This window comes from Haemaphysalis longicornis, unplaced genomic scaffold (genome assembly GCF_048455015.1).
Source record: "Haemaphysalis longicornis isolate Haplotype H1 unplaced genomic scaffold, Haemaphysalis longicornis Haplotype H1 scaffold_7, whole genome shotgun sequence".
Taxonomy (NCBI): domain Eukaryota; kingdom Metazoa; phylum Arthropoda; class Arachnida; order Ixodida; family Ixodidae; genus Haemaphysalis; species Haemaphysalis longicornis.
This window is the reverse complement of record NW_027526422.1, coordinates 16,202,461-16,213,550: the sequence shown is the minus strand read 5'-3', so window position 1 is coordinate 16,213,550 and position 11,090 is coordinate 16,202,461. Positions and strand designations below refer to the sequence as shown.

Here is an 11,090-nt window from a genome sequence, read left to right as displayed (position 1 = left end):
TGTGCTCCCCTAATAACTACAAGAAATACAGGCGGCGAAGCAGCAGTCAACAAAGTGACGTGCGTACGTAGGCGAGTGTAGGTGGATCGAATGCCGCGGCGTCAGCTCTGCGGGCATTTATCTTTTGGCGCGAGTGTTTCTCGAACCGTCTAACGAACATTATTCTAGGCTAGTGACGTTAGGGCGAAAAACTCTTTCGATGAAATGAGATAACCCGTGCGGCATAAAAAATAAAGAATGGAACAAGCGCTTCACTTGGCACACAGATAACACAGACCGGCGCAGCCGGGCGGTAAAAACAAAAACAAACAAACTAACCCAACACAAGGTTCCAGCAAATATATTAGTGCTTTGAAGAAAATGAGTCAAAGTTTAACACCGCCTGGGGAAGAGAGTATTCAAGCCTGGAGCACACTCTTGCATTGAGATTTCCGCGGAGCGTAGCGCGCCTACTATCACTTTCATTAGGGGGTCCTCCTCCTAATTCAACATCCTCCTTCAATTCAACATCCTAGGAGGATGTTGAATTTTCCGTGGGAAAGCTGTGGCGGGAAGCGCAACGCGCCTTGCAGCTCAACCAGAGAAGAGGGCAGCGGGGAAGGAGCGTCAGACCGCAATAAAGAAAGACGAGAACCAGGAGGGGTTCGATCAGGTAACGCGGGTGTCGGTCTCTTCGCTGTGTCTACATTTCTCTGTCCCTACATGGGGGTTCACACTACGTTCCAATTCGTGCTCCGATAAATTAAACAACATAACGGCAACACAATGGAACCTACATGGAACCCCCATGCATGATGCTTCACATCCCCCCCATGGTTCCCCACGGGAAGATAGTGTAATTTTTGTACTTTGTGTGAAAGCCATGAATTATCCCCAAATAGGAAATTCTCATCGAAGCATCTGCACTTGGCAGTATTTGCAGACGCCCTACAACTTTCGAATTCAAACAGCCATGAATACCAGTCAGCTATTTTTTAATGTAAAGCCAGCCATGCTGCCACATCATCGATGCAAGTGACAAGGAAAAGGAGGCTGTTGCAGCCAATTGGAATTTTGATGAGGAGTTAACGCTTACACGCAATGTAATTTCTGTTGCCTGGCTTGGTAGCCAATTGAATTATTGCTGACAGGCCCGGTTACGCGGTTCTGGAGACGGTGCTTTTTTTGATATGTCAGCCAAGTAGTGTGCGAGTGATCACACATTAAAAAAAAAAGGAAAGGGTATATGGCATAACCACCAATATGAGTGCGGCTCGGGATATTGGCGTTTGGCAAAGTTAAATAATGCAGTGTACTTTACGATGTCAGTGGCCACATTACTGGCGAAATGTTTAGTGGCCAGCGCTAACTGTGCAGGTGTTTAGACAGCGTGACGTTTCGGCCGTCCAAGTGTTGACACGCCTTTATGCCGTAAATAGGCAACTTAGCGATCGAGTGCAGTACGACTGCTATCCTCAGGTATGCAACCTGCGCCACGACCGAAAGCCTGAACGATCGTTCATCAAAGATATTGTAACGGACGGGGGTGGGGATTGAGCGCAGGATTCATGCGTTCTGCAGCGCGAGCTTCCCGCTTTCCGAGCTGCAAGTCCCCCCTTAGGGCCTGCCTAGCTCAGCGCGATCCAAATGGGATTTCACTTCGCGTCGTAGTGTGCGCGTGCTGCTCTAAAGGTATAGCGCGCCTGCCCTGTTTAAGCACGCTACACGTCCCTCTGCTGCTGCCCAGTTTTCTTTCAGCTCAAGAAGAGTGTACATATCAGTGCCTGTCCTCAAAACTCCAGCGCTGACAAAATTGACGGCGTTTCTGTACGGTGAAAAGTTCGACGGTATCGTTCACGGTTTAATGTACGTATTAAGTCGGTCCGAGTTCTCCAGTGAAAGCGTTAATTGGCTTTTGCTTGGAATCAAATGAAACGTAGAGAAGGAGACGCCAATATACCTGCATGATTGGTATTTGCGGTTCAGCGCACTCAACCACGGAGCTCATGCGAAGAAACGAACTGTGGCAAATGCGTATCCGTCACGCCGAACTCGAAACTAGTTTACTGGGAACTACTTTTGGCGCAGTAGCACAAAGCAGTTAGCTTTCCCTCGTAGCTTTCTATCCATTGCCGTCTCGAGAGACGCCTCGCTTCCCAACGTTACTAGATTGCCGCTTCCTCCGGGCTGTCGTCTGCTAGTCGCGACCTCCGCACGTGTGGATGCACCGCGAAGCCAGATCATCCGGTGACGCCGTGTTGACGTCACATATCCGTCCGTCTCCGTGGGCCTCCTCATGCGTCGTGTGAATCTTGCTTTACCAGTCACCTATATGCACGGACTGTATCAAATAAAAAATCAGGTATCAAGTACTTTTTTTAACGGCATGTCCTGCCAAGTACGGCACGGGCCCTCAGCCGCGATATATTCAATTTGGGACTGCCCCGCTTCAGTTTGGGACTGCCCCGCTAGCCGCGATATATTCTTTTTTTTTTTAATTATTTTGTCACCCTGTGATTGACTACGTTGCGCACAAAAAGTGCGTCGCTGAAAGAATGAACGGGACCGGATCGGAACGGGGTCGGGGGTTCCAACTCCAACGAGGACATTCGCAGCGTCGAAGAGGAAATCCGCTCTGAGCTCGAAAAACGGTATCGGCGCTCTGTGCCGAGCAGGAATCAACCAGTGCTGCCCGAGTCACAGCGGTCGAAATTTTAGTACCTTGGAGCGAGCCAGTACTAGGTTTGTCCAGAGGCTGTTGGCCAGGACCACCACTAAAGCGATTTCCGGGGTGCGCCACCTTGGTAGTGTAATTGCTAGTTGCTAGTCGAAGTGGGGAAATAGCGGTTTTTCCCCTCGCGCACCAAAATTGAAGCTCCTCCATCAGAATCCTTAAGCCACAATGAACAACCCCATATCGGCCGAAGAGGACAAGCTTGCTATAAAGAAGCCCTCAAAGATTATGTTACCGGGCCTGATGGTGTTGTTTTAGAATTCACTCAGTTGTTCTGTGAAGAGTTCAGCTTTGTTTTGGCAGCGGGATTCGAAAACATCAAAAACAGAAAACTGTTGCCACTTTCTGCGCGGAGCACGAAACTGTTGTCACTTCATGTGCGGAGCATACCTAAAAATTCCTCCCTTTATCTGGCACCCAATGCGAAAGACTTCAGGCCGATCAGTCTACTCTCGAGAGCACGAGGTCGCGGGTTCGATTCCCGGCCGCGGCGACCGCTTTTCTGATGGAGGCAAAAAGCAAAAACGCCCGTGTGTACGAGATTTCGGCGCACGGTAAAGACCCCCAGGTGGTCAAAACTAATCCGGAGCCCTCCACTACGGCGCGCCTCATCGCCTGCGTTGCGTCGGCGCGTTAAACCCACAATCAATGAATGAATCAATCAGTCTACTCTCGAAAGAACATCCTATGATTCCTATCCCGTATCCTGGCCCAACGTATCGAGACAGCCTTCAGCATGTGTGGTGGACCCACATCAGACATGTGGATTTAGGTGTCGTTCTGTGCTACGGCAAGGATCCGATGACAAGCGAAAGCCTTGAGGCTATTAAATAAACGAACAAACAACAACAACAATGTAATGATGTGTAGTGCTAAAGAAACTCTGGACAGAACGTGTTTCAAAGTTTCAAAGTTCGCGGGTTAAGCAGTAAGCACATAAATCAAAACTCACCTTAAATTCAATATAATCAAATAAAAAGTACTGATTATGTTTTTGTTTTACATGAACATAAAAAAATTAGGTTAGTAGTTTTTATAAAAAGCTTCGTAAAAACGCTGACTGCTATCATCATCGCAAGTCTCCCTAGTACATCCAATATGGCCGCTACCTGTTTATTTGCGAAGTGAGAACGACTACTCGCAAGTAGAGTGTACTAGAAAGGTCCTCCCTATCGTCAGTAAGACGCAATGGAAAGCCGAAGTAGCAGACACAGATCGCGATCCGGATCTCGGTCGCGACATCGCACTGAACGAAAAAAAGAGAGGCAGTAAGTCGCTTTCCCGGATAGCGCGAAGTGCACAATGAAAGCTGCGTAGACAGCTCCGTAATGCCTGCATTCTTCTGAAAAGAAACCTTCCCTTGCGTACACGATCGAAGTCTCGCAGAAGGGGAAGACTCTGACCTGAGCCTTTATCTAGTGCTACCCCAAAGCCTTTGAAAGTTGTTGCCACTGATGGGTTATCGGAACCGACAGAACTGAGCGTGAAGTACATAATAAAGAATACGCCGACCACCAGAGAAAATAAAACAACTAAAACAATGACGTTTCGACACCCCGAACGGGAGCCTTGTTCACACCCGTTCGGGGTGTCACCCGTTCGGGGTGGCTCCCGTTCGGGGTGTCGAAACGTCATTGTTTTAGTTGTTTTATTTTCTCTGGTGGTCGGCGTATTCTTTATTATGTATTTCAGTGTCATTCCCGACCAGACGGGCGTCCGTCGAAGCCTCGATTTCATCAGAACTGAGCGTGTTTGTATACGTAGGATAACTGCCACAAAAATTCTCAATAACGCTTCTCATAAATATGCAATATTAACGTTACGCAGTGCTTAAAGGTTATATCACCGCGTCGTTCGGCACGCTATGTAAATTTTAACCGTTGGTGGTTTCGTCAGGTGTGCGTACGGAAAACGTGCAACTCGGGTTTGTGCAATTTTCTTCCCTTCCTTTTTTCTCACCAAGCGGCTCCCGAGATTCTTCCAAGACGTCGAAGGACAAGGACCGCTCTCGCAGCAGACATGGCGACAGCTCTGAGCATGGACGGCGCAAGCGTGGTGACCGGCGACGTTCTTCGAGCAGCAGCAGTGCTTCCAGTTCGTCGAGTAGCAGAGAAGACAAGTCTCGAGGCAAGGCCATCGTGCCGCTCATTGAAGAGTTGGAGAAGGAACGGCAGCGTTTGAAGATGGAGAAAAAGTGAGACCTGTTGCTCGTTCACAGTGGCAGCGTTTAGGCAACGGAACCTGCTGGATGATCACGCTAACATTGCGCTGGCGGCTTACGAAATGAATTCGCTAAGCATAAACACAGACTGGTCGTAAAATGGGTCGCTTATTCCTGTTGGCTTGACTGCTCTTGCATCGTTGTTTGCGGAGTGTCAGCCACGTATTTTCCTTAGGTGGAATTGGCCTGCGGTATATTTGTGTGGTGCTTATCTGCTGCATCACACGATGTGATTCACAGGCTGGTTATCACCGTACCTTTTCATGCAACTGCCACAGCTGATTGAAAGCAAGCACTGCTTGAAGGGGTCATGAAGACAAAATACAAGTTTGCTTTATTCGAAAGATTGGCGTTTTATAGTGCCCTCAACGTTTGTGCACAAGGCAACAAACGATCCTTTTTAATTGTCCCACTAAATCGTGTGTTTCATGGCATGAGTGATGACATATTCAGGGAATGGGCCTAAGACAAAAGTTGGTATGGTGACTAAGGCTGCTGCGAACGGTGAAATGCCCAATTACTGTCTGCCTTTACAGATGGCAGGGCAGTACTGCTCAACGACCGGTGTGCGCTCGCTTTGTTTTTGTATGCGTGCTCGGTTTACTTTTGTTACGATTGCTAGCAATCATTCGGGAAAAATTGGGTATGCTCAACAAGGAGGGTCACACAAGTGGCAGTGTCGCTTATCCCAGTTGGCCAGTACCGTGTCAGACAAGCCCAACGTGCCCAACGGCTGCGCAGCTTCGGCCGGCGTAGTGCACGTTGTACGCTGTGGTGCTTCTATGTTTACGGGTTTGTTCGTAAGTTTAATTGTTTATCCCACCATTCTTGCTGCTACAAAAAGAATGTGCACCAAATTTGGGTGCAAATAGCTCGTTCTGCAATCTTATAATCCCTGTTTAATTTGCGTTGGATTTTGCCAGTCTCGACCTGTTGCAATGAGCTGCCGATAATGCCGCTTCAGTTCAGTGCGGATAAGTAGCTGGGGTGTCGCATGGGTATTCTCCGTTTTCTTCATTATGCAGCTTATTTGCGTGAATTTTGCATTAAAAGGGGTGTCCGTGTTATTTTAAAAAGGCAGCCTGTTGAATCTTTTGATCCTGGTTCAGGAGACCCAGAAACACTTTTCCAAAAATTTACGAAAGGTGTTGCATAGCGTCAGTTGGGCAATGCATTGTCCCGAGAGTTGTGGCCTGCAGCAGTGTTGCTTGTGTGCTCTGAAGCCAACATTTTTGCACACTCCTCATTTGGATTGCTTTTCAGAAAAGCGAAAGAAGCAATGAAGGCAACTGAGACCCCGGAACAGAAGCGTCTGCGCCGACTTGCCAAAAAGGTATCTTTTTTCCCCTGTGTACTGGCCTCTACTTCTGCATGTAAAAGTGGGTGAACATGATTACTTGATTTCTGCGTGTTCTAAAGGCATTTTTCTGGCTTTTGCTTCATGTAACTTGTTGTGGGAAAACTGGAGTGTTACACATCACTATACTTTCTGAACTTGAACTTGAAAAAGCACGTCAGGCCAGATCATAAGCAAAAAAGTACATAGCTTGACAAAAAGTTACACATAGGATATACATTTAGAAGAAGTTTACTTGTTTTTTTATTAGGATGTATTATTGCATTTTGTTAGCTCAAAGGGGCCCTGAAGCACGTGAACAGGGTCAATAAGCCCATGCAGTTAGGTTATGTGCTCAAGGACGTTTGAGCTGGATGTGACTTGTCCACAGACAGTGCGAAGCTTATGGTTAGGGCGCTAAGTCCGCAGTCATTTTCCTGCACATATTTTGAATCTCCACCATCCTTCCTGCTGCTTTTACTCCTCATTGCCACCTTTATGCGTCATAAAAAAGCAGCTCCCATTTTTGGTCAGTATTTTTTTTCTTGGGCACTTCTGCTAACATCATCTGCTCTCCTCTCACGGTGCTGTCTTGTTTGCCTGTGTTCGTCATTCTTTTTCCTAGGATGTCTGATCATCCCCTTTGTCGCAAGTCAGGATCTGATCTTGCACTAGGGACTGTGTGGGCTGCTTGTGTTTTGCAGCTCCCTTTGTGGTCACTGGTTGCTTATCTCCCCAAGGTGGTGTTGCAGTACCTTCCACAGTTGTACAAATGGCAGGGGAGAGAAAAAGAAATGTGTGCTTGCTTGATTGATTTGATTAACTGCCCGTCATGTTTCATTCCGTCAACAAAATTTCACTGATATAGGTACCTGCAGTCGTGTGCTGGACTGCAGGTATCTGCTGCACACCATTGCAGATGTGCTTCTGGGCCCCTTTAAGGGGGACTCACCGGATCATGTTTCTATGGGACTTATTAATTCATGACACATGGACTTCAAGCCCACTGTGCACCTATATGAAAGTTTTTACAGTCTTGTAGAACTGTTTCTAATGACTTAGTTTGCTTATTTTACCAGTATATCACTTCTGTACAGAAATAAAAAAAAATAAAACTCTTGCTTGCTGGACAGCGACAGCCATCTAGTGCAAACTATCCGAACTAAAATGTGTTTCTGGCCCATTTTTTGGTGCGTGCCGGTTTTTAAGCCCGGGGATCGTGAATTAGTAAATAGCAAGTTCCATAGAAATGTGATAGAGTTCCCCTTAATTTGTGCCAGTGTGGCAGTGGCAGAGGTCCCTTTCACAATAAGCTAAAACTCGAAGGCAGGCCACGGCTGTCATTTTTGTAAAAGCTCCTTGGGTCCAAGGGACAGGTTTCAAATCAGCCTTGCTTCTGATGAAGCCAAATAGACGTCATCAGCAAGTGTATTTCATTGCTGCAGAGATTGACAGATAAAGGTAGCTAGAGCAGAAAATAGGCAAACTGTCGGTACCTTCATCTCTGTACCTACAAGCACCCTTTGTGAGATAAAAACAGCATTGAACTGACCAGAGGAACTTGGCGTATGCACACCATCAAACTGTTCATAGCTTTGCTGTACCGCCATTGTTTGTGTTTAAAGTTTGTTTTGGTTAGGCTGCCTTCTACAGTTAGGAAGGGTGTTCGTGCACAGAGTGCAATGCATTAGATGGAAGTAGTTTGAGCCGAAGAAAAGGGGGCTGGCATTGCCTGTTTCGTAGACTCTTGTAGCATAGGAATTGGGCTTAGATTTCTTTTTCTTCTTTTTTTGTGGCCCTATCATTGCGGGGAGGTGGCCCTTCTCAGCTGTGCGTAGAATTGATGACTTGAGAAAACGTCCAGTTGGACTGTCAGCCATGTGAACATGATTTGATATGTTTTTTGACGATGTCATGGTTATATTTAAAAAAGAAATGTTTTGTATTCAAGTATTTTGCTGAGAATGCAGCATGGCAGTTTAGTGGTAGTGCAGAGGTGCGTCTTTTTAACGCTTGCATATATTTAAGAGTCGAAATATCAATTCTTGTGGTAGCTGGTGGTTTTGTTTGTTTCTTGTTTTGTTTTTCTTGCAACTGCCAGCAAGGTTTCAGCATTTCAGCTCTAGACCTTTTTCTGCTCCTTCTCCAACTTGGGATGGCAAAGCACGGGAAATGTTTTGTCCAAGCTTATATACAGGGTGAATAGGGCCTGATATGCATCCGAATGCCCGCGAAAAGTGTTACATTAGTGAGGACACTTTGCATTGCTTTTTGCAGGAAGCCAAGGAACGTAAGCGGAAAGCAGAGATGGGCTGGGACGAGGAATATCTGGTAAGCGATTCGAATTGCATTCATTCCACGAGTGAAAAGACGAGTTTAAATCTGCCATACGCAATTGGTGTTCCTTGCATGCTGCACTCATTGTCTGTAGCAAAGTTTATACCCCGCTGGCGTCTTCTGAACGTTTATTTTGTAAAGCAGTTGATATCTTTAGTAGCGTGTTTACTCACTTATTGTACAAAGCTTTACTGTATGGTTACATGTGGCAGAGCACTTGCTCACCGAGTTTACGACAAATCACTGGTGAATTATCAGTTATTCCATTACTAGGGTGACGAGAAATGCTGTTTTGGCTGTAAAAGTGTCGTCGTAAAGGATTCACTTCTCTGCTGCTTGGCCCTTTTGTCTCCATCATTCTGATATCCTGTCACTAACAGTAATACTTGTTAACTCGAACTCTGTTATCCTGAAATATTGGTAAAGTCGAAACCTTTTTTCGCCGTGCATTTACCTCCCGTAGGTGCCCTCCGTTATTTAGAAATATTTTTTCGGGGCACTGCGGATATCTCGAAATGTTGACAGAGAGTACACAATGCAAATTCCACAACACACAGCTGATAAGGTCTCCGTTCAAATGCTTAGCTCCCACTACAAGTCGGACGCGGTCGTGAGCAGCAAATTTATGTTTAGTATGTGCTGTACGAGGCCGATGTCCCCGTTACTAATGCACTCCAATGCCTACATCATTGACATGGCTGTGGAAGGTGCAGCCAGTCTTGAGTACGACGAGGAGACTCCAGAAGTGCCTACAACGGCAGAAACAAGAAATATGCTGCGCCTGTATTGCACCAAGTTAGAATGTAGCAGTGGTGACCAACAATTGATGTAATTCCTTGAGTAGGTTGAGAACGCTTTTCTGGGACCAGATGTGAAAGCAAAACAGGCGAGCACCACGTAGTTCTTTCTTCCGCACCAAGTAAAATGTATTTCCTGTGAATTATTTTTCCCTGATCACGAAAACTCCCCTGTGCAGTGGAGCCTTTGTTATTAGCACTACCTCTTATTTCAACCTGACCACAAATGTTCGGCATTTCACTTTACTCTAAACTCTACTTATTGCAAAATGTTTAGCAAATTTTCCGTCTTTGAGTTGACAAGGGATTACTTTGCATGTTTCCAGAATAATGGCACCTTTTTTCTTGCAGTTTGGTGCTTCCACAGTAGTTTTTGTCTGAACTAAATCATGCAAGCTTTGTTTACATGTTGACTGCACGGGGGGGCTTTTTTAAGATGGGCTCATGTTTTGTTGCGGCCCGCTATGTGGGCAAATCAGATGAGTAGATACGAACGTGATGGGAGAAGTGCCACGCTGGTTTGTTGTGGGATGCTCCAACTTCTTTTATAAATGGCGAGCGCAAGTAGCCACGGTCCATCAAGGCTGCCTGCCCTCATGTGTTGTTCCCAGGGCTACACTAACACGGACAATCCGTTTGGGGACGCCAACTTGCTCAAGTCGTTCAAGTGGGAGAAGAAGTACGAGCGGGAGGGGCTCAAGAACGCCACTGAGGAGGAGATCGAGCGCAGGAACCGTCTCAAGTTGGAGGAGAACAGGGTGAGAGCACTTGTTCCTCTAGGACCACTTCCCCTTGGGGGCATCTGACTGAGCACTGATAAGGTGAACCCAGCTTGGAAAAAGTTCGGCTGACGATTACGATACACCCTAAAGCAAAATTTGGGTGCAGGGCGAACTGCTGTCTTCTGGGTGACCGTAACACTGCACGTAACCGTGCTCTTTGACAAAGAGAGTGGTGGTGAGCGCGAGCATCATGCGGATTTCGTGAGCAACCAATTTTTGCCGTTGCATATTTGTGGGTGCAAGGGTTATGCGAGTAAAGAAAAAATCCAAGTTTTGGCAGTTCACATTAGAGGTGTGAGCATTGCGCGGGTGTGAGGATTACGCGAGTAAATACGGTACTTCTGTGAGAAATAAATGCACTAGGTGTTGGTGAAATGTGCCATCGGTGTCGCTTCTAAAATCAGGCTGCTGTGCTACTATGTGTACCTTATCTATACAGGCCAGTGTATGATTGGCCGCACGGGTGTTTTTGCTTTTCGCCTCCAAGCCACCGTGGTTGGGATGGAACTCCCATGCTTGGGCTCACCCGAGAAATCCTATAGGTGGTATACATTTAAAAGTTTAGCTGTCAATTTCTTCGCTTGGCAACACTGGAAACGGCCATGGACATGGCCGATGCGCTACAGGCATGGCTGCTACGCCCGCACGCCGAAGAAAAAAACACCGGCGCGCGTCATCTGCTCTGTTTCAACACGATTCTCAATGGTGGTGTCAACAAAGATGTTATTAATTGTTAATTAATTATTAATTAATAATTGGACTTGGCCTTTGCTCTGCAGTGGGTGTAGATAGGCTGGTGATGAATTGGACTTCAGGCATTACTTTGCGTTTGGTGGGGTAGAGTTTGGAAAGTCTAACACAAATCATGGGCTTAACATGGGCATGTAGTGCCATCCCGCGGAGC

At 46.6% G+C, this 11,090-nt stretch overlaps 1 protein-coding gene across 1 annotated transcript in view; it reads left to right on the top strand.

Annotated features, from left to right (window-relative positions):
* The first annotated feature begins 3,790 nt into the window (after positions 1-3,790).
* Positions 3,791-11,090, top strand: part of Cactin (cactin, spliceosome C complex subunit) — a 35,194-nt gene continuing 27,894 nt past the window's right edge. The window contains exons 1-5 of the mRNA XM_077676092.1: positions 3,791-3,981; positions 4,677-4,907; positions 6,198-6,267; positions 8,548-8,601; positions 10,016-10,162. Coding sequence (XP_077532218.1) covers positions 3,902-3,981; positions 4,677-4,907; positions 6,198-6,267; positions 8,548-8,601; positions 10,016-10,162 — 582 coding nt within the window. The 5' untranslated portion in view covers positions 3,791-3,901. The remainder of the gene's footprint in view (positions 3,982-4,676; positions 4,908-6,197; positions 6,268-8,547; positions 8,602-10,015; positions 10,163-11,090) is intronic.